General features: G+C 32.1%; 1 protein-coding gene across 1 annotated transcript in view; it reads left to right on the forward strand.

Moving 5' to 3' along the window:
- LOC120344583 (protein Niban 2-like) overlaps window positions 1-26,991 on the forward strand; it is a 34,155-nt gene extending 7,164 nt beyond the window's left edge. The window contains exons 6-17 of the mRNA XM_039413878.2: window positions 10,353-10,468; window positions 11,262-11,396; window positions 12,965-13,097; window positions 13,646-13,731; window positions 13,839-13,975; window positions 15,073-15,205; window positions 18,174-18,287; window positions 19,354-19,461; window positions 19,989-20,100; window positions 20,727-20,853; window positions 21,813-21,937; window positions 22,350-26,991. Coding sequence (XP_039269812.2) covers window positions 10,353-10,468; window positions 11,262-11,396; window positions 12,965-13,097; window positions 13,646-13,731; window positions 13,839-13,975; window positions 15,073-15,205; window positions 18,174-18,287; window positions 19,354-19,461; window positions 19,989-20,100; window positions 20,727-20,853; window positions 21,813-21,937; window positions 22,350-23,584 — 2,561 coding nt within the window. The 3' untranslated portion in view covers window positions 23,585-26,991. The remainder of the gene's footprint in view (window positions 1-10,352; window positions 10,469-11,261; window positions 11,397-12,964; window positions 13,098-13,645; window positions 13,732-13,838; window positions 13,976-15,072; window positions 15,206-18,173; window positions 18,288-19,353; window positions 19,462-19,988; window positions 20,101-20,726; window positions 20,854-21,812; window positions 21,938-22,349) is intronic.
- Window positions 26,992-27,098: the final 107 nt, after the last annotated feature.

Genomic DNA, 27,098 nt, shown 5'->3' on the forward strand with positions numbered 1-27,098 from the left:
CTAGCGAGTGGAAACACCATGTAACAAATGAAATATACTGTAGAATTAACAGAAACGCACTAGGAAAACAAGTTAATAACATAGCTTCGTAATATCGTGCAACCAGGTGAAAATATGGAGAAGCAATTATAATACAGCTCTGCCATGATCGATATCTTGTTTCATGGAAAAATGAGGTGTAAAAACAATATTGGGGGTAAATAGTTGATTTCTGAAATGAACTGACACAAACACGATACAACACCATGGCAGCAACCATATCAAAAATTATAAATGTAGGAACGCAATGAATTATGTGGTGTAAAGAAAAACAGTGATCTCAAGTCAATGAGATGGATGAAACGGTTTTGCATATTTCAATTATTTGTTTCTATTCCACAGTCTTTGCAAAAATTCAATGAATTCCGAATGTATTTTACTACATTCAGTTGCTCGAGGGAACATGTCACATAAGAAACGCCCAACTTTAAAATTGAAATTTGTCTTTCGTGATTATTTCACATCCAGTGCTTCGTAGAAACTGTGGTGCTGAGTTGGGATTAGCTTTTTCGTGCATAACTTCAGCAAATCTTTTTTTTTGTCCACGTTTATCCCAAGACTTGCAGAGTATAGTTTAGGCAACTTGGAAGGGTCAAAGAACATGTCAATGCTGCTTCTTCTCGTACCTTTTTTGTTAAATCTAACAAGGATGGCAGATTTGTAGTTGACATCATTGTAGCTATATTTGTAGAACATCATGTCTGGTTGGTCTTGGGTGAATTTTATTTGCAATAATTTGAACCAGTATACTTTGTTTGTATCATTGTTCCCATCTGGTTGGTGTTCAAAAATGTCTTTTTTCAAAACATCATTATATTGTGGAAGGGCCTCTGCATTTTTGAAATCAATGAAGTCGTCATGATTTAGCATATTTACTTCCGCTCGCGTTGAAGCAAAGGACATGCGTATAGCAGTCTCCCACTGAGCGGTAGTAAATACTAGTTGATTTTTGGTGTGAGTTTCAATGATTGAGTGTGTTGTGTCATTTTCGTTCTGAGAGTGCCCGGTTATCAAATAGTTCATTGTTATTTCATCCAGCCCAAGAGATCGCATAGCGAAAGACAACATAATCACAACCATCCTGTTGTTGTTTTGACCGGTACAACGATCACTAAAGAAGTGGATATTTTTAATGCCCATGCTTTTCAGTTGTTCTATATACTTGAAAAGGGAGCTTGCTACTTCGCATGCACCCTTTTTACCCTCAGCTTCGTTCCACAAATAACAGGACGAGTTTTTGGTGACAATGTTGGTAACGGTGAAATTGGTGACTCGTAATCGCAGGGAGTAATAGAACGACGATGTTGGCCCGTGGGGCAATAACAAAGTTTTTTCCATGTCAAAGGCTGCCACAACAGTTGTCGGGTCATTTTGTGCCAACTCTTTTAAGCTTTTTTTAAATTTTCGGACTTCGCTCTTTTCACTCAAATGAATTTCTTGGTCATGAAACATTTTGTCTGTTAATGCTCTTTGGGGAGTATTGTCATATGCGGCACATGTGTCATGTTTGAGTTTATGGAATTTAATATTGAATTTGGTATTAAATACTCTGCCATAAAAAGAATAGTTTTCTGGGGAAATGTTCTTTTCATGGCACCAGTCTACATACATCCTATGCATTCTGGACAGTGAAAGTCCCTCCTCCAGATATTCAAATTTTGACGTGCTCCTGACATAATGGCTCTCCACTGTTTTAAACAGCTTGATGTGCTCGATAACTGGTGCTTCTCTGCTTTCATCTACCTTCTTCTGGTTTCCATGACTGCCTCTTCGATCTGGGGTAGTCTCCCCACTAGATGCTATTTTATCGAGTGCCGATCTTACCCTTTTCTCTGATATTGAAAGAGTAGAAAGAAAAAACTTTTGACACACCCGCACTAATTCTTCGTATTCTGAGTTGGGCTTTACCAATCTATAGAGACGACTCATTTGTCTTTGTCTCTTCTTGCCAGTGATGGAGTTTCTTTTGTGGTTCTTTCGCCTTTGGACTGGAACTCTCTTTACATATTTCCCGATGTACGAAGCTTGCATGTCATATGACGCGAGGTCCCAGAAAGCACTACAAATGATTTTCTGCTCCTCTTCTGAAATTTTAGAACGACAATTGTTCCTGCAACCAGACCAGCAGGGTGATTTCGGTGTACAGACTCTTTCATCCGAAGAAGGTGTTTTGTCTCCATAGAAGTGCATCCCGGTATTTAATTTTCTTTTCAGTGTTGTCCTTTTCCATTCATTTGGGTTTCGCTTTTTTCTTTTTTCCTCCATCACAGTCGGTGTCTGAGCAACTGTTGGTGTTTCAGGAATTTTGTATTTTGGCATCTTTTGTACGCTGTTAAAATTCCAAAACACAGCTGCTCCAGGACAGTGTATGTCCTCATCGAAAAGTACCCAAGTAACCGCATCTTTCATTGGTTTAATTATGAAAAATTGACCAAAATTTTGATTTGCTTGCTCGTCACCAACAACACCACACTTTGCTTTGAATAATCTTTTATTATTTTTTGTCAAATAAACTTCCTCATATTCTGACAGTTTGATCTGTTTAGCAGTTCGATCCTCAGAAAGTCCAGATTCTTCATCCTCAGATGTATCAGATTCTTGATCGAAAAAGTGTGATGCTGGCCTTTTGGGATCAGGAATCCATTCACTGTCACTGTCAACTGAGATATCCTCATCTACATCATTCTCACTGCTTTCTGGCTCATCTCCTTCATTCAATCTAACTAACTCGTTTACATTATTTTCTGTTTGCTCATCTTCTATCTGAACATTCTCAGCAACCATCTGCATCTCATTGTCTGGGTGCAAATTCTGCTGTCCTGCTTCTAAAAGCAAATAACCTGATTCAAAAGGTGTTGTATCTCCATCTGCCCACTCAACAATCCACTTCTCCCCCTGTCGTCCTGTCACTTTACCATGTACTCTTGCATCTCGCCAATTCTCACCATATGTTTTGTATGACCATCTTTCAACAACACTCTCACGTTCATTATCAAATCGCCACGCTTCTGTTGAAACGCAGCAACCGGTTTTAATTCTTGGCATAATTCAGATTCACGTACAGATTTAAATTCTAAATATCTGATAAATAAACAAAACATATTGAATTCTAATACAGAACCGTAAACCTTGTTTGACCATAACTAAATTAGATCTACAGCATAAGTTTCAGACGATAGGCACATTTTGAGCTCATTTTTGAGCAGCATCGGGTTTCAGCAAAGAGTTGTTCACTCCTAAAAAGTAGCAACAGACATTTGTGTGTTGATGAAATATAAAACAGAAATAAATTACATATTGTGTCAACTCAATGATCAAGCACAAACAGAAATATTTAATATCACATATTGGTTGAAAAAAATCTCAAATTTGACAGATATAAGTAGACTATTAAAGGTTTTACTGGGTATGTGCAGTCATGCATGAAGGCTTATGTCCAGTATATTTAAAATTTGTTTTGGGGAGTTTAGAGCTTATGTCCACTTTTTTAGACATAAGCCACTTTTGCATAAAAAAACAACCAGCGAACCAAGACTTATGTCCTATTTTTGAGACATAAGTCACTGTTGTTCGAAAAAGTTGTACAGAGCAAATGAGACTTAAATCTCACCATGAGACACAAGACAGTCTTGCACTACAGCATAGGGACATAATTTAAAGCTCTCTTCTAAACTATACAGTTTCAAGGGTCAAGCTTATGTGCATCTGAAAGAGCATGGTTTAAAACCTCAAATAATTGAAAAAAGTGAAAATCTCAAAAAGTGGACATAAGTCAGTCTTGTTCTACAGCAGCGAACTGTGCACCAGACTACTGGGTGCACATGGCCACATCACCTTCACAGATTGTTGGTCATGATCAGTCACCTGCAACTGATGACATCAAAGGTCATGCTCAACCATCTGGGAAAATGCTAGTTGCCAGAAATACAGTTAACATTTACATCAAGTTGTGTAAAGAGACAGAAGCGTATGGGCCAAGGGTATATTCACTGGGTATATTCACTTGGATAACACAGACAGTCCTCGAACTCGTAATAGAACTAAAATAAGGAAGATCTGAATGAAATTATGGCCTAACCCTAACCTGGTAAACACACTGCGAGAGTACCGAATTTTCTTCACAATGGAAAAACACTCATTTGGGAAAATAGTTACATGATGAATATATTTTAAATTGGGTCACAATCAACAAAGAACACATTGAAGTCCATTGGTATTAGATGATTATCTTCAAACTTGCTATAGCAACCTTGCTTTTTAGTCATATTGTGAGGTTTCGATTGCTCGCCTCAAATTGATAATTTTTTCGATGAAATTATTCATAAAACCCGGAATGCAAAACATAATTAATTTGAAATCGATTGGAATATTCAATTCGTTTTTAACATCACTAATTGTTATTTGATATTGCGAATGTTCAAGGAAGAGATGTTATATACTGTTGTTGACTTCTGAATGCTTCTTTCATTAATGTTTTACTGGTGAAATATGTTAATAAGATGTTATGTTTTGTATGGTTTCATTAACAAAAACAGTTAAGGTAAATTAAATTTTTTTCTTCGATGTGCTAGAAAGCGTAGTATTATCTTGGTATTATGAGTATATTCTGGTAGCCTGGCAGCAATTTCGGTATCTGATATAATAAAACAGCTGTTATTCAAGATAATTTAATTTTAGCATGTTATTTTGATACTAAAAAACTTTAATTACGAAGACTATTGTGCGAAAGATAACACTAAATTTTTGTGTATTTCAGTACTCATGTACTGATTTCATCAATATTTATGTACTAAAAATGAAATGTAATTTCAAGTCTAATTTTCTCCAAAATTTTGAGTCTGGAAAATACTGAATATTGATTGATACTTTTCAGAAATTAATCTTTGCATTGGCCAAGAAGAGTCGAGATGGAAAAAAAAATTTTAATTGATCATCCCAAATATATTCTAAAATAATACCTTCGGATATGGGATATTGAAATGAAACTAAATCTAACTTATTTTCAAAATCATGAATTCATATGACTGTATTCACATCTATCTAAGTGTTATTGAAAATATGCTGGAATGGCCACTTGTAGAATTAAAGTTGAAACAACATGAGAATAATCTGTGATTTTGCTTCCCTTTATTATGAAGTATTTGTTGTGCTGGAAACTTGGTGAAGTATCTATATAATTTTGTGATTCAAGCTTATTTGTATGGTAGGCTACTGTAATTTTCAGTATTTTGGATATATAAATTTTTTGGTTTTAGTTCTCCTGTGTTTATAGTAACCTGACTTCACTTCGAAAACATGCACCTAGTCAAACAAATTTGAAGTATTTGTATATTTGATTTATTAGTCTTACTTTTGATGTCTGGAATTATGTCAGGACTTGTATTTATGTACAGTGTACACTTTCCTATATGCTTTGGGACATATCAACATTTGAAAACTAGGTCATCATCAATGTTCCCTTTTGGACTGTTCGATTGTATGACTTTTCATTCACACTCTCATCTACAACAGTAAAATATATATATGGAACACTGGTACTTAACTTCCATAAATATACCCTTAATAATAAAGATTGCTATCTTTTAAATGTAAGGTATAGTTAGGGATGCCAATTTGAATAATTTTTGGTGGAATTTTCGTTACATTTGGTCACTGTATTATATCTTTGCAAGATTGTCAAATTTCCAATACTGGTAAATTCCAAATTGTATTTGCAGAACAAGCAGAAAGGAAAAGGTTCTTTACTCTTGTTATTGTCACACACCACCATTAGTCTTTTTAACTCCTTATAGGCTATGTAATAAAACTAAAACTATTATAAACAGTCATGGGATTTATTGCCATCATAAATGATACCCACTGTTTGGAAAGCAATGAAGCGAGTCTGTCTTTTAGGGTGCCTGAGAATTATCACCTGCTATTATTCATCTAAAAGAAATAAATTTTTGTGAGATCACGAGACATACGGTAATTCTAAAGAAGTGTCATTTTATATTTCAGGTTATAGCTTGACTAAATCCAAAATCGTGTCACCATATCCAAATAATTTAATATTTTGAATCCATTCTGAGATAATATTTTTGAATATGGATGATCGAATTTATTTGAAATTGGGCATTTTTCAATAAAAAAATTTGCATAAATCATTGTAAAAAATTTTGTAATGTTCAGGTAAAGATTGTTTTGATTGGTTTTCTATTTTACAGTGTCAGAAGTCGAATAAAATATATGACCATCATATTAAATAAACATAAACCATATAGATAATTTATTACCAAAAATATTTTAAATTCTTCTTTATTAAGTCATACTTACTTTTTTGAATAAAGTCGAAAATTTGTTACATTTTGGATATCTTTGGGTTTCAAAATATTATTTTCAATAATTGATAATATTGGTTGTTTAAAAATATGAATTTCAACCATACAGATAAATAAATGTTTTTATGATATTTGTCTATTCATTTAATGTTTAAAACATACAAATAATTCTTTGTGTCTTTTGATTGGGCTAATTGAAAAGCTGTTCTGTAGGAAAATCCAGTGTCTAGATCCGTTAGCAGTAGAGTGTTAATAACTTTGTAAATAGTCTCATCAAGTTTTATATACACAACAAACAAGGAAACGCCAACAACCAACTTCCTCAACTATTCCTGATTATTATATTTGTTAGTGAGTTGTGACATTGTACATGGCTTTTTAAAAACAACTTTATTTGACATGGACCTTAATATTCTTTTAAACTTTTTATCATATTTCATCTATAGTAAAACCATAATACATACTAGTATTTAACAACAGTGATTTGGTAAATTTCAATAGTCTCACAGAGCTTATATCGAGGATGTTTAATGTCTACGCAATTCTGTGTATCTATGTTTTATACTCGATTGTCTCTTGAATTTTAAAATATTTTGAATAGTTCTGTACACCATATCATTAGAATGGTCTACCAGGTATTAAATAAATAATATAAATGATCAAATATTTTCTATAAAGCGCAAATAAATTATGCTCATCAGCTGACAGCCAACAAGGTTAGATCAATTTATGCTTGTATCATTATATTTAACGGTAGATTAAAAGTTTATCTGATGATATGTAAATTACTGCTTATTAATACATAGTATTGATCCACCAGCAAGTGCAAAAAATTTATAATGCGGTAGTTATTGCGGTACATTGCCAATGGAGAATTCCCTGCGGTTCATCGTTTTATTATCTAATTGCGGTATTTCTGTAAATTCTTTGTTAATTTTGGTGGGTTTTAGGAATATAGGTATCTATTTCATATCTTATTATTTTGAACAATGAACATATATGAAATTTAAAATAATAAATTTTCAAAAATAACATATAGGGTTTCAATTCCTCATAAATCTTTTACAATTACAGAACATTACTAGTGCAAAAACAGCCAGCTCTTGTTTTTCAGTATGCACCATATTTATTTCACATTATGAATCAATTTCATCTTTGGTATTTATTTATATCGATGGACATCCCCTTTACACTGCTATGCTATAATAAACTGTAAGGGATGTAATAAATTACCTTATTCCAACATTGCCCATTACCATGGAAATGCAAACAAACCATTTGACCATTTGTTTCGCACACACACAAATGTTTACTTTAACATGTTGACTAGCCTATAAATCTACTTTAAAGATTTAATCTAAAAGCAAGAAAGTGATACTGAATTGAGTACTAGAGGGGTTTTTTTCCGTAATTTTTATCAAAAATATAAAGTATATTTAATACTTATAAATTTGAATAAAAAATCTGGATTTTTTTTAGGTAGTTTCTTATTGACAATAGAGATCATACATTTACATATGTACCAGTAAATTGTGTCATATACTAAAAATGTACCTCATAGCTAATTTACGGTAATCAAATGTTACATAATTGTGTTTCCATTGCAATAATATCACAATATACAATGATAAATTGTAATCTCATAGCCTGAATCATTAAAAAAAAAATTTATAGTATACTTTAAAATATTTTAAATTTTAATATTTTTTGACATATTTTTGTTAGAAGATTTATAAGATATTTTTTATGATATAAGTATTTTTGAATTTATACAATTTTTTTTCAAGTCTGCATCTAATGAATAATTAAAACTATATCTAAACGAACCATACTTCTTAAACTACTGTTAAAACCATATTATTATTAATGTCAGTGCTTACTATTTTATTTGTTCACTAACCAGTATCTACGACGGATAATCCTCTTACTTTTTGTAATCTGATTTCTAATAACTAATACATTCTTATTCAAAAATAATCACTGTTCATTGCACAGGCAAATCTTCTTAGGCAACAGTTATGCATTATTTCAAACCTATTATTTTAAAGTTTTAAAACCTAACTAATTGATAAGCCACAGTTTTGTTCAATTAAAATATATTGGTATCCAGATTAACAGGTTTTTTTAGGAATGCGACATTTCAATGTCATTTAATATAACAATCTGTCATTGGGTTATTTATTCTATATCAAAAGTGTAGGCTACCTACATTTATGGAATGTTTTTATGAAATTGTAGTTGAGTAAATTATTTCTCTTTTGCTTTTCTCCGCAATTAAAATGGAACAATTAATTTTGAATTTTCTTAACTTATAAAAATAAGTCTTCAAGGAAAAAGAACATTCGTTAATATTATTATTTTTGAACTCGGAGAGCAACGGGGCTCAATATCTCAAACCCTAATTGATCACAAGGGCACCAACTTTTTTACATACCCAGTGCTGAGCTAAGGAGTACTGGTACCAACATGAATCACTCGGGTCTGCGGTGGTGAACTAGATTTGTATTTTTAATTCAAATGATTAGATAATAAACTTCTGTTAATTTATGTTGTATAGGCCTATTGAACATTACTCTCATGTTAATTTTGGTATGTTTTTAGGATATTAATCATTTTTGACAAGGTTGACATGTACGAGCGATTTATCATGGATGTTCAATGATGAAAAGCCCCGAGGCAATTAAAAACAGAAAAGTTGATACTCATTGTATATTGTAATCAGTTCTATATTTGTATTCTTCAAAATCTATGTCATCGCTACATATAAACATTCAATCGAATGACATGATTTGACCTTTTTTTAGCGAGGTTGACAATCAAAATTACCGGAACAGTCTGAATGATTTGATTTTATTTTCATATATTCGAGACGCTTTCATCCAGTTAGATATCTTAAATTCCATTTGCATTAAATGCATTTGACATCGTAATATTAACTTATTTCATTGGCATAAAATAGTAAAACAAATTTCGGTTCTTGTTACTGTATGTGCAAGGGTTCAGTACTGGAATCTATTTAAAGTCTTGAAAACTTGTCAGTATTTTGGGATTCTGTAGTTTTGATAATTTCTCGTAGTAGTTTATAGACTATAGATCAGGAATGGGCACGGCTTTTGGATCAGGGGCCAAAAATTTTGCCCACCTGGACTGGCAGGTCATGTAAGTATGACGTAGAGAGTTACATTTTATGAACAATTTTACAGTGTTACAAAACCAACAATGGAAAACAATAAACCTCGTGCCAAAACTAAATTTAACCACAATCTCAAAAAATTCCTGGAGCTATGTTTATCAAAAACATCAAAATTTGGTTTCAGTTCGGTCGTGGCAGCATCAGGCGGGCTAGATTGAATTACCTAGCGGGCCAGATCTGGCCCGAAGGCCGCACTTTAACCATGTCTGCTATAGATGAACCAGTTTTATAGTTGTAAATGCATTTAACCAACATGGTCAACAAGCTAGACTTTTTTCGATATTTTTTTGGAACATTGTCTGAAATTGTGTATTAGGGCCACATAACTTGGTGTTTTCGTAAAATTTCATACATACTTGGTACATGTTTTAAACTGTGTAAAAAGTATGGTACAAAATGTGACTTGTGTAGCAATGCATTGCAAGATTTTTTGCACCAAGTCATCAATTAGGTAATATACAGTATCACATGAAGTATGAACATATAGGCACAATGGTAATACCAGTGCTGTGTCAGATGCCATTCATTGACACTCACTTTGGAAATTGGTGGAAAACCCCAATTTTGGTGAACTGCAAAATTGGCAAAATTTGGGTAATACAACGCATTCAGAGGAAATATAAATAGCCTTCTGGAAAACATTTCTGGAACTTCGAAGCAATTTATCTGACGGCTAAAGGAAATCAGTTTCTCTCACAACATCAATAACAAACACATGAACCACAACCAATGCAGCGACACAATCCATAGGTCTAAATGGCAAATAAATGAGATAAAACTCGTCTTTATTTCTTTTTCAGGTGTTCATTGTGAAAATCATATGCAGAGAGAAGCATTTGAATTTGCAATCAGACAAGCATGTGATGCAGAGGAACACTGTGGAATATCAGTTACAATGTCTGGAACGCAAGAAGAGGTTGTCTATATATCAGTTTTGCTACTTATTTAGGAGTTCCCAATTTTTAAATGAAAAATTTCAAATTCATCAAATTCTCTAAAAAATATTTCACCTAATCAGAATAATTTTCAAAGTTATTAGATATGATATTTTTTATGGGGACTTTATCTATGAACAAGGTTCTGTATATGCGGCCATTGATATGTAAGAAGTCCGAGTTTGTTGTTTGAAAAGACCGGATACTTTTTACTTTTACATATCCTACATAATTTTTTATTCTGTTGCGAGATAAAAATAGACTTTGTTTAAATTCTAAGATCGTAAAAAATAGGAAATCAATTTCCTCTCCTCGGGATAAATATGAAAAACCTGTTCTAATATATTCGAAATTGTATTACCATATATCCTCCATGTAAGCAGAGTTTAAAACTCAAAAAAAAGTTGCCAAACTAAGGGGTCGTCGTCTTATGCGCCATAACTCTGACGTCACTAAAAATTCGGCTTATACACTCATAACTCTGATTGCACTCAAACGAAATGACATTAGGCTAACTTAATTCCAACAGCTCAGCTACAACTCGAACCACGCTTACACTGCGTTTTTTGATTCGTAGGGTCAGCTTATATGTGAATTTTTATAAATTTACCATTTTAGGACTGTTTCCAGGTTGGCTTATATGGGAGATCAGCTTATATTCGAGGATACACGTTATTCGATTTTGGCAATCCCTGATACACCATATTTATAGGTTTCTGTGAACTATTTAGAAAATTGAAATCTCCATTAAATCGTTGGATTTTTGTTTTCCAGATCACTGCCGACTTTATCACTGATTATCTTTCCAATGGTTGCAAAACAATGTTGCAAACTAAAGTGAAAGGTGACGTTATCAAGAAATATAAAATGTGGGATGCAATATCCAAACGATTAGCTGGATCTGTTGAGGTGTGTATATCCTTGCAATAGGATTTTTCCTTTTATTTAGTTGTTTGCCATTGTGACTTAGGTGCCATTCTATGATAGAAATTTACTATCAAAATGTATTGTGAATATACTCAAATTTGACTGTAATTAGATTATGTTGACTATGGGATGTCGGTATCTTGTGAAAATTCAATCTCCTTTCTATGCTAGGCAATGTGTAAAGTAAGAAAAAAGTTATTCTGTTACAGGTATGGGCCGTTTATAAACCATGCTTTGAGATATTAATTTCTGAAACTCGTATAAAATATGAGTAATTCAGTTTGTTAGTTATTATTTCATTCAGGCTTTTTAAACGCGTATTTCTTATATATCTAACAATCTGCTACTGAATGTGAGTTAATTCGATGATGAGCCAGTTATGATCAGCTGATAATGAAATCTAAAATTTGTTTTGGCATTATTCCATTTAATGATAATATCGATCTTTCTCATTTTTATATTTTAGCCCTAATAACAAAAAACCTGTGGCTATAACATGCTACCGTCATCAACGAATTTCTATTTTTATACTTTATTTTTAATATAGTTTTAACTCTTTTTCCTGGTTTGCCCTTTTGCAAACGAAATGATTATTTATAAAATTTATTATCGATTTTCGGCAGTTTTTTCAATAGTGTCATAATTGCAGCATTGTGGAACAAACGCATTGTTAATTTTTGACCGAACATGATTAGAGTCCCACTTTGGTGTTCACCTTATTTTTTAGGTTTTGTTTGCTTTTCTACTCCTGTAAAGAACATATAAGTAGATTTAAACCGTGCATTTATTTTATATTTATAACCTTTGGAGTTTGGTCGCATTTTGGAATGATTTCATATTTTTGAAATATATTGCATCACATTACAGCACAATTTATTTGTCTTTGTGAAAAGACAAATAATTTGAGCACATTTCTAATAACATGGATGTCGCAACAGTTCGGTATTTCAGATGTCTTGTATTTAATTTGCTGTCAGTTAATTCCAAAAGAAAAACATAAAATATGTCAAGTTTTACTCTGTAAAAATTTTGTTTATTTGCTAAATCAATCAAATTTTGCTGACTAACAACAACATTCATATTTGTTGAAACTAAATTTCTTTCAATGCAAGACAGAGCTTTGAATTTCTGTTAGGACAGGTTTTATTGAATCAGTTTGAAACAGGCCAATGAAAAATAAATTCTTGTATGATCTATATTGTGATAGTTTAATAGTGCATGCCAGCACTTTTTATTTGAGGAAACGATCCTTTTTCACATGGTTGATGTATACACACGTTTGGGAACATATTCTCAATCTCAACAGAACATAACTTTTGTGCAAAGTGTCCTAGTTACTGTATATTTTGGGTACAATCATACACAAACAGAAGTCAGGATAAATTTTCTCCATTTTCTTAGGAGTAAGTAATTGAGAAATTGATTGTTTTTTTTTTTTAGGGTCACCCTGTATTTTTTTGTACAATAGCATATTACCGGTACCAGCATTTCACAACATTTTTAAAACATTTTTTTGTATTAAGAGATTTTTATAACTCATACATTTACAGAGCGTTGTTAAAGTTGACTATCCTCCTTTGGGACAGAAAGCAGAATCGGAAGCCGAAGCATTAAAATCACGAATGATGAGTTTGTTGCCACAAATTAATACAGTGTATGAAACGTTGTGCTCAGAAATAATAGGTAAAGCTTATATATACATAAAGATAAATTAAACAGCTTACGTATCATGGATAAAGAACAATTGAATTTTATTCAATTTAAAATCAAAGGATTTCTCATTTTTTTCCTTTTTGTAAGCATATTTTCATAAATAGAATCTTATTAGAAAATAATTTGTAATATCATGCTTGAACTACCATCTTTCATCAGTGATTGGATGATTTTTGATATTGTGAATCAGTAATCTGCATGTAAGATATTTGTTATACATTCAAAAGCTTCTATTTTTTTGCGAATTATATATTTGTATATGTTCATTTGAACTTGTGGTCAAAAATGGCTCGATGAATTTTTAAAATTTTCATTAAAATTCTAAGATGTTATCATTGAATATTAAAAGGCCCTGTACAAGCAGCCACTGATAAGTAAGGGTCTACCATTCTTGGAAGGACCAGTATATTGCTGGAAGGACCAGTACTAGTTAGTACCTTGGCCATGGCACTCGACAGATTTCGTTTTTACATCCTTTGTTTTTTTTATCCTAAATCTCTATTTATTTTCTTCTACAGCCAGCATGGATCCAAATTTTAATGATGATTTGGAGGCAAAAATTCTACCAAAAATTCCCGATCTTGTTACACGTATGGGAGATTCCGTAAGTTGATCTTTTGATTAAAATTTTCAATGAACTTCAATGGAAAAAAATAATTTATTTCACTGAAATTAGACTGTTTAATAGAGTCTTTTGTTACTTTATTTAAGATGTCATTGTCGTTACGAGAGGTTCGAGATTTATTTATGTCGTTGATCGAAAGTGTTCAGCGCCAGACATTGAGTTCTCCTCAATTTGCGAATCATATCGATAGATTTTTTCTTGATCATCTTGACGTTGCCCCAAGGTAAATATTATAATTTTTTTTTAGATAAATTTTGAAGTCTAGTAAGCAGTTTTTCATACAACTTTTAATAAACTCAGTGTCCACAAATGAATCATTACAAACTTAATCTCAGGTCCAACTGTTAATAAAAATCTTGATACAACCAAATACTTCTATCAGGTTAATAGCAAAATAGTATCATACACAATACAAAATATGCTCATTGGATTTATTCACTATTGTTCGGTTTGAGTAGTCTATAACTGTTTAAAGTGTACATAAAAAAGTATCATAGTAATAATAAAGAACTAAAGAATAATATCACAGCAAATACAACACAAAATTCCTCTTCAAGAACCAAAAAATTCTTCCCTAAGGGAATTAATAAATAGAAATGAATAAGGGCAGACACTTCTAATGTTTATCCATACGCTTATGTATAATATTGAATTTTGACCTATAGCGCGCCATAGTTAAGAAACACCAAGTGTAAAACAAATACATTAGAATTGAACATTTGTATATGAATCTTTGGTTAGTAAATACCATCTGAAATATACCATTTGATTACAGAATACCAGTTATGATCAGGGGTAAATGTGTTTCATTGTCTCCTTTTGTTTTGCTTCATAATGGCCATCACTGTTAGATTAAGAAAGTTTATTTGACGTGCACAGCAAATAAGGTTTTTGTGGATTTTCCCCACTATGGAAACACTTGACTCATGAAGTTTAAATCACAATAAAATAAATTATTTCCACAATGACTCACAACTTTTTATTTGTACTGATTGACAAGCTTGGTATTGGAAAATTTTCAATTGTATGGTGAAATTTATTTTGTTGTTGGTTATTTTGATCTATATTTAATTAGCATGAATTTCGTTTTTTGCGTCTGATCGAAAAATTTTTGGTGGTTTGGAATTTTTTTTTCAAAAGGATAATGGTGCAACACAATGATAAAAATAAATCAAGCTTATGTTGTATGTTACGCTATGAATAAAACTGTGCTATTAAGTTACCTTAGTGAGGTACTCTGGTGTTTTTTTGATGTTAATAAATAAGTAAAAAAAAAAAAAATTTTCAATTTCAAAAATTATATCTTCTTCTTTATAACAGGAACCCAGAAATCATGACGAATGCATTTCAGACAGCCATTGGGAAGAAATCACTTTTTATGGTTCTGTCCGAAACATTTCCAAAAGTGGAATATACACAACATGAAGTTAAATTGTGTTTATTGTTACAAAAGGTATGGCTGTTGTTTTTATATTCATTCATTATTTCTAAATGACGATTATTTCATGCTTTTTTGCTTTGAGCAAGTCACTTTACAAATATCCGAGGAGCTAATATTTTTGAAAACCCCAGATTTGTAACCAACACAGTAAAGGATGACATTATAACTGCTAGATCGGTGATTTTTAACAGGGGTTCCCCGGCCCTCAAGGATTCCACTAATACAGTCCATAGCTAAGAATAGTTTTCAACTCAGCCATCCCAGAGTCTATATTAATATATGTATGTTTGTTAAATATAATCAAATCCTATTTAGGTTTGCCACTAATAGTAAACTTGCTACACTTGTAACACTATCACACCCACAAAATATAAATAAATAAAATTAATAAAGCGAACATTTTGATCCTAACTATATCAGACATGTAACAATGTGTGAAATACCATATCCCTTTCTCTTTAGTTACCTATCATGCATAATTTATATCCTATATTTTGAAGAATCCATTATAAGTCTTGTTTTGCTGAGATTTTCCTTGATAAAATAGCCTTTTAGCGATGTCTATTTTAGGAAACACGTCTTTATTTTTCAGTTTATTTAACATAAATTATGATCTAAATTATGATTTTACAATGTGTTCATTAAGTCCTGTATTGAATTGGGTAAAAAAACTTTGATATGCTTCATTCAACTAATGGTGGACATATGAAGTTGTTAAATGAATTAATAAACACTGATTAAAATGTAACAAACCTTGTTAAGATCTATTGAGAACAACTGACCTCGTAACAAAATTTTGATTTTGATTGTTTAATGACTTTATGAACACCACTGTCCAATAGTTGGTATTCTTCTTCTTGCCAATTTAGTTCTATAATTCTTTTCATAGTTCTTTGGTGTGGCAAAATCATTCATAATTGTTACATTTTGTATTTTTTGAAAAGCAATATTGAATACAAATTTTCTGCAGAGTTGTTCAACGTTTTGATGTTAATGTAGATTTTGGGATTAGATTACTTTTTATACTCCCAAGTAACTGTTTTATAGACTTGCCGTGTACTGTCATTTACGACATATTTTCTACCTCCATTCCAAAGAAAGTTTTGCATTATTAACATTTTATAAAAGTTGCCACATTAAAACAAAATTAACTTTTGTCACATTTTGGGGTTTTAAAATAATCCCATTTTTGTAATAGTTTGATTCGAACAGCCAAACTTAAAAATGGACATAATGCAATACCTCTAAAATTGAAACTAAACAGTTACAGCTTTGAAACCCAGATATAAAGGTGTTCCATAATGACAGAAAGGTACTCCCATAGTGTGTGTACCAGGTTTTTGGGGAGTTTTGCATAAGCTACTTTGCTTTCACTGTGGTGCAATGTGCTGAATCTCTAAGTTTGTTAGATACAGAATTTTAGCTAGCCTAAAATCTAGCGTAAACTAATAATAAGGAAAAAATTTTAAAATTTCAGCTGACAAATTTTTCATTTTTATTTTTTATCTTAATCAATATATGTAATTTAGTCATTTTTTAAACTATTGTAATTGTACAAATGTCAGTTATATATCATAAATTGATGTTTGCTAAAGTTTCACAAACTAATTTATTTCCAAGGCTTATTTTATAAAGCAAACAGAGCTTTTGTTAATGATAATTAACTACCGCAATCGCTCACAACGTCACATAGCCTAGGGCAAATATCTCACTAAACAATTGCAAAGTTGTTAGAAATGATCTATTGTTAAAGTTAGCCTATCATTTCGTTGTTGGTTGGTCAATGCTTGGTTATGGATAAACTGCTGTGATACTGACATTCTGTCTGTAAATTACGGTTCCACATGTATTGATATATTTTATCATAGTACTATTTTTAACTTACCAAATCATGATGATTATGCTAATTATCATTGCAGCTTTTGCGCATAAAATGACACATAATATGCGGAATATTGCTGTTCAATTTATTCCCAAAATGTTCAAAAATAAAATGATTTAATACTTTTTTACATATTCATTTAACTGCCCAAATTCGTTCTTATGTATTATTTGTACACGCTTTCAGGAGATGCATTTAGAAATAAATACATGATGAGATATTATTACATAAATCTAGAACATGATTTCAGCAAACAACTTTGATTTGTTTTTATTATCATGAAGTTTTTAATGTTTTACTGCGTGCTTCAATTAGTTATTTTTAGATTTATGATGCTTCGTTCATGTCATGTTTTGTGAAGTATTGTGCACTTGATCATGGAATAGTTTTTTTTTTTTAATTTTATCTTTTTGATTTTGTATATTATTTTATACATGTGGTGTTATTATAATTTTTGTAATATTATAATTTTTGTAATTCGAGAGTATTTTTGGCATTTTCGTATGATATTTAAACATCCGAAATATTTTTGTTGGTGTGGTAGCATGACATTACGATTTTTACTTCATTTAAAGCTGAGTTGCTTACCAAATGTCAAGTCATGCTTGTCTTTTAGAATTTAATTTCAGATTATTTTTGTGATGAAATTTGCGTCATTATCGTGTGATATGTTACTATTTTCTTTAGTAAATCCAAATTGCACAGTCACATATCTATAAGGAATGGCCAATAAATTTAGTTTAACCTAAAACTATTTGCTATTTTAAAACTCACCAAAACCTGCAACTGCAATAATCACTGAAACTTGTAAAAGCCTACTAAAAAGACACCAAAATGTATAAAGACTGCCAAAAATTCTTTTAGTATGCTGAAACCTACTAAAACTGCCCGAAACTCACTGGGGCATAAAAAAACCTAAAACTTCCTATTTTTTGCCTATAGAGATGTAAAAAAATAACTGTTCCATGTTTTTTTTTACATTGCAAAATTGTAGTAGTCTAGTTTTGTCCAGTATGCAGCAAACGACTAGTCCACCATAATCAAAAAAATACATGCCTCCAAAATTCTATCACTTTCACACATTCTTTACTTTTTCAGCTGCTGGATTCGGCGATTTGTACGTTTGAAATGTTATGTGGTGAATCTGTTGCAAAAAATGAAGGGAAATTACAGGCCTCGAGTATTGCCAAGATACAAGGAAGAGTTCTCAAGGTATATATATTAACCCAACCGATGAATGGCTGCACTAAATATGTTATATAGATAATTACATTTGTTTAATAACTATGCAAAGCAAGAGGTAGTGTTATGGAGCCCGTGAAGATATTTGACTATTATTTGCAGAGCCCCACGATAAATTTATAAAAAAAAAAATATTGTTACCTACTGATTAATGTTTCTGAGTAAATTAAAATTTAATGACTTGGAATCTTGGATGTACTTGCTGTTTCGTATTTAAAAAATATTCAGTATTTCAGTAAGTAAAACGAACAGCCCTAAAGTCCCTAGGTTTCTCTTGCGGAGCCAATAAACGAACTTGGATATTTCCATGTCTAACCTGGACTGGTAGCTGCAGAAGAGAATGATGTGCTTTATCATATAATCAAACCTTTTTGTATAATTCCTTCTTTTTCAGGATAAATATTTAAAATTTTATCTTGAATTAGTCACCAACTTCAGACAATTCACTTTCTGCTAGGTCAATTTAAATTCATGCATATTTTTATATAGATTTGAAATAACGCCAGTGGTTCTTAGAGTATGCTCTGCAAGGTAATTCAGAGGAAGTTGCAAAATTTTAATCCATTTCTCGCGATTAGAACTTGACATGAAATGATCATATCTGTTAGAAAGTACGATTTGATATATCAGACATTGAGCCATGTTTATGTGCACAAAAACCTTCACATATATTATAAAACTTTTCTTAATATTTTATGTCGCTTTTTCAAGCTTTTTGCTTCAATCACATAAGCAAACACTGGTATATAACGATTTGTAGAATCCACTATTTCATGGAAGGATCGGAATCTTTCCCGTTCGGCATTGTCTACCCAAATTATTTCACCTTGGTCCTTGGGTGAGAGGTCAGCGATATTTAAACCTGAGATGTGTGATGTTTTCACCACTGGCCCATCTTGTCGTCCATAGGCAAAATAAAATCTTTCATTTCAATACATTGTGATATGTATCACAAATAAAGGTAAATGTGTTGTGAATTTGGTAAATCTCGGAAACCCTTGCATATTACATTTTTCTAATTTTATTTTTCATTCAGAAACTCAATCATGACAATATCATACTCACAAAGAAATTCTTGAGAGGGGTAACATCCGATGTGACTTTTCGAATGCTTAGACATATGATATACCATGATTCGAGAAATGTGAGTACATCAGTAGTTCTCAACCTTTATTTATTCTCTTGTGGCCCATTTCCGGCATCAAAGGAAATCTTAGGCCCACAAGACTTTTAATACAGATTTTGAGTATCATTAAAGTGTTTTTCATGAATATAAACAATTAGTAAAAGCGTTAATGACCAAACTAATCCTTGTATCTATTTGTAAGCTTGTAAAGTTGAACTTTCAAATCTTGGGTATCAATTTCAGCCATAGGCCCCCAGTAAAAGAAAATCCGAGACCCATTTTCAAAATCCATATTGGGAATAACTATACTACGTTGTTTCATCTCATTTATTGTTCTGTTTTATATAAACTCAATGCAAAATAATGCTATTCCATGAAGGGATTTTAAGAAATTATCCAGTAGATAGATGTAAAGGTTTTTTGTATAAAACTCGTCGTTTTTATCGTGGAATATATATGTGACAAATTTTGGGGGAAATTGATCTCTAACCAATAATGATTTTTTAATAGATCTCTTCCAAGCTCTTGTTCCTAATTTTTCACAGAAATTGCGAAATTTTGAAGATTTCATCCCTTCAGATATGATGTCTTTCATGCCGATTGCTAATATTTTCAAAGATGTAGTTACAGATCATATCAATGAACAAATTCAAATGCGTAAGCCTTAATATTTATGTTGATCCCTAAATATTATATCGCAATTTCTCAATCTTTTGATCGAATAAAATTCCGCTATTGTTGTCATGAATATTTATTTTTTAACAAGACCTAAAAACATTTTGGAAGATCTGGAATTTGATTTTATGAATTAATATTAAAGTATTCATTCTGTATCAAAATAATTAAAAGAACTTTGATGTGCTTTGTTTAGCAATTTATGATTGCCATACAGAGGTGTATCGAATGAACAGTGATTATTAAAATGTAACAAAGTGACTTAATAACAAAACATGAACGCCCTGAATTCGTATAAGTTGAGGTTACTCATGCAAAACTACTTATCCTTCCTATCTGCCTAGTACCGGTAGATCCGTCTGCATATAATGAATGCAAGGAGGGTGCAGCGAGAATAAAGATGACAATTCTATGCAATTCACAAGTTGGACAGACTAAATATTTCTGAAAAAATATTATTTTGTTAATGTGTAGCACGACTTTTCAATCACCTAAAACAAGTATTGTTTCTAAACTTCTGGTATTGTATTTGGTATTATTCAAGAGTTCTCATTTCCCGCTATCATTTTCAGAAAATTTATAAAATTATATCCTTGATATCTTTTCAGCCTTGGCAGCAGCATTCAAGCGTCTTGCAAACGATCACTTCAATATGACAAGTTATCATTCGAATTCTACTATCAATTCACATTCTTCCAACACATCGGACGAGCTACATTCTGTATTGAAAAGAGAGTGAGTAAAATGTTTTTTGGCATAGACTTGTGTAACTAGGTGGCTATCAGAATAAACTACCCCCTAAGTTCGCACAGTTGACGATATGAAATTTTGAATTTTTCATAAGTTTCAACTTTTAAGTGATTTGAGTATACCTGATACATGTTGTTCAGCATCTATGAAGGCAATAAAAACTACAAAACGTAACCTCAAAGAAATTGAAAATAAAGATCAGATAAAGATGTGACTTTTCCGAAAGGCTGCCCAGGGCAGTTAAGTAGAAAAAATGGGAGAAAATTAGGAAAAGAGACACAAACGGAATAACCACCCGGGCTGTTATATGGCATTTATATATTGCCTTTGAGTTGCTCCTGCTGAATAACTTTTTCACAATCATGCGTCTCGAATATATGCTATCTAGCTTCTCCATGCTAAATAGTCACGTCACATAAACAGAGATTTCTCTTCATGCCTTGACTCGCCTCTCATTTTTGCTGTGAAATTGTAGTTTTGGTGTACTTTGGGGATGGAGCTTGACTTATTGATTTTGATTCATAAAGCACATTAAGGCACAAAAAGGGTTAAATGTTCACTTTATATAAACACCCACCTAAAAGGGCGCTCCAGATGTATATGTACCAATATGGAGATAACTAATTTTGTTCGCCTATTTTACATCAAGTTGTTTCAAGGGACTGACGAGTGACGACACCTTGCAGGGGGTATATTCACTTCGCTAACAGACAGTTCCCAAACTCGTAATTGAACTAACATAAGGAAAATCGTAATAAAATTATGTCTAACCCTAACCTGGAACACACACTATGGGTGTACCCTAAAAGACTAGGCGCCCATGGGTGACTTTGTGCAAAACCCCTGTACTTCCTGTAAAAGCTCTAGTTGGGGTGATGGGGGAGAATAAACTTATTAAAGCTTGAATGACCAAAGTTTTAATATTTTTTTCATTTCATTTAAAGAACATCATCGTGTTCTACTGTTTCTCTGCAATCCAGCCCTACAAACAAATCTGCTCCTGTTGTATTGCCATCAGCAGAGGCCAAAGTCACAAACGAAAGTGAAGAAGTTCAGGAAATTACACAAGGTATAGTACCCAATGGAAAATATTTAAATATTATTAGCAAGACAGATATTCGATTCTTCATCAATGGTTGATTCATTATCAAGTACTCTCGCTTATTAATACAGATTGAGAGCTCGAAACCTTACTTTTGCATAAAAAAGATATTAAATCGAGTAGTATGCTAAATTTCGAACAGATTGGACTTCACAGCCCTGGATTTATTACCTGAGAATAATATAGAACATTCGTTTCCAACTTTTTTCGATAACTAATCTCTTTTCCTGATTTAGAACATTGGAGAAGGATTCCCTCTCAGGTTGAGAATCACTGATATAGATTATAAAATTTTGAACTTTCAAACTTTTGAAAAATAATTTTCTTTTAAAATTTAATTTGCACGATATTCATAATTTATATATTCATTTTTTCACAGAATCTGAACTACTGAAAGATCCTTGCGAAGGAGTCCAAATGGACGGTGAAACAGGAGAATATGCAGTTGATGAATATGGAGAACCTATTATGACTGGACCTTGCTCTGAAACAAAAGAGTCTACCCCTAATACAGAAATCTCGGACATCGATCTCAATCCAGATCTTGGAGATTCAGAGACTGTAACAGACGTTGAGAACAATAATAAGGACATGAATATTGAAAAGGAACCTGATTTACAAAATGAACCTTCACCACAAGAAATGCCGAATTCAGATAATTTGAGCCCGGAATTAGGATCTCAGGAAGATAATATCGTAAAGGAATCGTGTGATATTGTTAATCAAAATCTCGATCCAGAAATGGGAGTGAACATGATTAATTCAGAAAAGAAAGCGGAATCTGATGATTACGTAACTGATAAAACTGAAGAAAGTGAAGAAAAAGAAAGTGTGGGTACTAAGGAAAATATTGAGGACGTTAATGACACTCAAGCTCGTGAGAATGCTCAAGAACAACATAAATCGAAGGAAGAGGACTTTGGTGAAACTGAAAAGAATGAGAAAATAGAAGAATCGAATAGCATCAAAAATCACACTGAAAATACTCCTGAAGCAGTGAAAGAAGATGATAATTCTCAAGATGAGAAGATGCCTGAAGATGAGCTAAATACGTCAGAGAATGCAGATATTTTAAACCAGGAGAAAGCTGTTGAAGAGAATGTGCATGATATAAAACCAGACCCCGAAAAAGGCGGCCAAGAAGTATATATTGATTCCGAGCAAAAGAAAATTACAGAAATTAGTGAGACAACATTGAATGAAAATAAAGTTGAAGAAAAAGTGGAAACGGATCAAAATTCCTCAATTTCTGATGAAAATGCTATATCCACCCACGAAGAGGAGATTGAAAATCATATTGACAACAAAATAGTAGAAGACACAGCTGACGAATTGAACAACTCTGTTCATCAAAACGGTGACGTAATACTCAACGAACAACTCATTTCAACTCGAAATGAGCAGGATACTTTACCACCAGTTGCCCCAGCGAGAAAAAAGAAACACAACGATGAAACTGAAGATAAAAAAGCACTGGTAATTAACAATGGTGAACATGGTGACAATAAAATCGATCTCGTGCAACAGCAATCATGTATAATTGATGAGGATCTCGAAAAATATAACGGTGTTGTTGAACAAATTATTCACACAGGAGAAGAGAAACTTATATAGACATCGAGAATAAATTTGAAATCTATTTTTAAGGTAATTTCATTATATAAATATATATATATATATATGAGACCAAATTTTGGCCTGATTTATGCGGTTTCATTTAAAATGCAGTTAATTTGAACATTCTCAGAAAACAGGTGAAGTGTTTTTTTCTTGCTTCTATTTGTACATATTAAAAAAGCTTGTTTTTGAGTTATTCGTTATATTTCTTATTCTAGCGTTAGTTATTTTTACCACAAATTTAATACATATTTTTTTCATCAATAATAATAAGTTTGCAATATAGTTTCACACCAATGGATTCATATTTCTTTCAGAGCATAATTTGTAATAGTACTGGTAAGTCATTTTGTTGCAATATTTTCGGTACAAAACGGATTTTTTATGTGAATGCAATTATTGATAGAAACGATTATGGGTATTTATAGTTTTATTTCAATATATTTACCCCAAAAATATATTTTTGCTAATTTACAATCCAGAATTCCAAAAACCTAGAAGTAATTTGTATTGGGGAGTTGAAATTTAATAATTTTTTCAAAAAGATTTCGGCATTGAAATCATTGATTTTGTACGCCAACGGTTTCCAACCATGGGCTCATGGGAGCAGTTAGATGGGGGCCACCAATGCTAGGCGCAAAACTGATTTTACTTTTCCCTTTACAAGAAAACTAAGTGTTTTACAAAGTGTTTTAAACCTTTTTGAGCATGAATTGTTTGAACAAACAGGGATTTGGAATCTAACAATCAAATTAACACTTTAAGTCCCACTGGAATGATGTATAGGGGGGTAGAGAAGCCTCTGGTAGTGGCCATGAAATTTGACAGCATATGTGTAGTTTATGTGTATTATGTGTAGTTTTTAATGACTTTTTCAATAACTAGTTTTCAGCGGTATATTTTTGTATGTAATATTTCCACACGCCAGTAAATTAAATATATATCAATTTTTAATAAGCACAAACATTTTACAAATTTCACCTTGTTTTAGATATAACAGTGTGCACGCATTAATTTGGGTAAAATTATACAGTATTCATTTTTTGTATAAATGAAACAAAACTTGCCATTTTTAATTAAAATTAATTGTTATTATTATTCTTCCTTTGTATTTTAAGTATTGTGTATATTTTATATTTAGATTCATGACTCTGCCTTTAGTATTTTGTTTTGACAATAACTGGAACAAATTGGGATTGGGATTGGGGGGGGGGGGGGGGTGATAACCCAGTAGTTATAGCGTTGGACTGGTTCCCTACTTTGTTGTCGTGGGCAACTTGGACAAAAAATTGTGGCCCATTATCGGTAACTGTCTCATGCAAGGTAAAACTATGAGAAAAACAAGAAATTTTTTTTCGCAAAGATAAACACTTCAAATAATTAAATTGAGAATTACAACTCAGAGCCAAAAAGCAGCAGCATCATTCAAAGTTTCAATCAAAGTTTAACTAATTTATCACCAAATCTGGCAATTTTTAATAGGCTCATGGTCCACATGAAAAGATTCTCGACCAGAATTCTCCAAGATGTGGATTGTTCTGGTTGAGAATCAAAAACAACCACAAAATACGTTTTACTTCATTTATGTCTTAATTATCAATCAATGTTTTCAGGTTCAATACCCACCCATTCACCTTTTTTTCTTCGTTATATTTATTCCTGGTCTTCTTACCAAACTTAGTACGAAGTGCAAAAGAATTGTATCCGTCCTCATGCAATGCTGCCTTTTCCAACATTATTTTTTACTAAGCAGAGTTTACAGTATAATTTAGTACTTATTCCATCCCGAGTACAGTAGATTAATTATTATTTTTTTGTTCCCTTTCATTTTTATTCAGTTTTGTTGCTTTTTTGTAAAATGGAGGCAATTTCCATTGCTGAAAGAGTTATTATACGTAAGAAATATTTTTAATTCCTGAACAAAACAATATTCAGAATAATTGCAATTTGAAACTCACAGATAAATTTTTGATATTCATTAAAAACACATGACAATCCAGTTATGAGTAAGATGAAACTGTTTCTGACATGTTCGTTCAATGTACATTACCTTACTTACCTTGGTACAAAATTTCTCAACGCTTCACTAATTTTGAACTATTTTGACTGTTGAAATAATTGCGTTTGTATTATACCTTTGCTAGAATCCAGTGTGAATGTATATTCGCACTTAAACGGCAAGTCGACAACACAAGACTAAGTATACATATCAGCCCCTCCTAGCTCTCGTGATTATGGCACATATGTTTTCTAATATTGATAACTGATTGGAGTGATGCTTCTGCCCACTTCCAGTGTAACTTGCCTTGTCATAGATTTCGCTCTCTGCGCCCCAATTTCATGTGATCCTTTACATAGTCATTGTGAACTTTCTTAAAAATTATATATTTAGGACAATGCATTTCTGTGACGTAGGGCGTCATCAACCCCATTTTTGGTGATTGAAGCTTCTTGTTTCTTTTTATCTATCTTAATGCAGTATGATAACTGATAACCTCGCAACTCTCACATTACCATGTCAATCAGTGACGTGTTTTAGCATCGTCTTTACCCTTGTGTACATACATCTACATAATTTGGAAAATGTGTACACAGCTTGGAGTTGGATATAACCAATTATGGTCATTCGGCCCTTCTGGGTGTTGAAAATTTTGCTGTAAAAGTATGTATTAAATGGTTGTTTATTATGTTGAAGGTGTTAACGGCTTTGATGACAACTTTAAGGCCTCCGCCATTGGTTAGTCTTCTCAAAATGGATTCTATGAGTTAGCTGTGAATTGTCTCTTATTTTGGTTCTCGGTAAACTTAATATTTTTAGTGTTGTAATTTGGTATAATATCATTTTATATTTCCTGTGTCACCATCACCATGACTCAACCTGTTAACGATGAGACAGCATATTTATTTTTACACTATTTCGCAAGATAATTGCTTTTTCACCATGTAAGACATTTTAACTGTTAAAGATCTTAGTATTTTCATGGTGTATGCGCGGCCATTACGATGCTATCTTAGAAACATGGAATGCGTCTACTTTCTAAAATAAAAACATTATAAACGGGAGTTATCTGGTTTAAAATGTATTTCTCGTTCAGTGGTGTTCCGACCACCTCAGTCAGTCACTCGTTATAATTTTATCCCAGGTAAAAAAAAATCTTTATCGAAGAGATTACTATTATTTTGTTCCTTATGAATCATACACTCGATCCCTAACCACCACCGATAAAGCCGATTTTCCTTCTTCATGGTCTTGCTGCTCTTGTGATCGGACGATGGAATAAATAAATACAATTTTTGTACAGCGTTGTTTGTTTTCTCATGCCATATTATTACGTTTCATTTTTTGTTCTCGACTTGTTCAATAAATAATGTTAATTGAAATAAAAAAAATGTACAAAAATGTATTTCTGTGCCGTTATATCGTTACAAAGGAAAGGTAGTCCGTTAGACGCTACTCCAATCAACTACATTTGATTTGGTCCAGAAACGATATTTATTGGAATATGGCTAA

This window comes from Styela clava, chromosome 5, assembly GCF_964204865.1.
Source record: "Styela clava chromosome 5, kaStyClav1.hap1.2, whole genome shotgun sequence".
NCBI classification, from domain to species: domain Eukaryota; kingdom Metazoa; phylum Chordata; class Ascidiacea; order Stolidobranchia; family Styelidae; genus Styela; species Styela clava.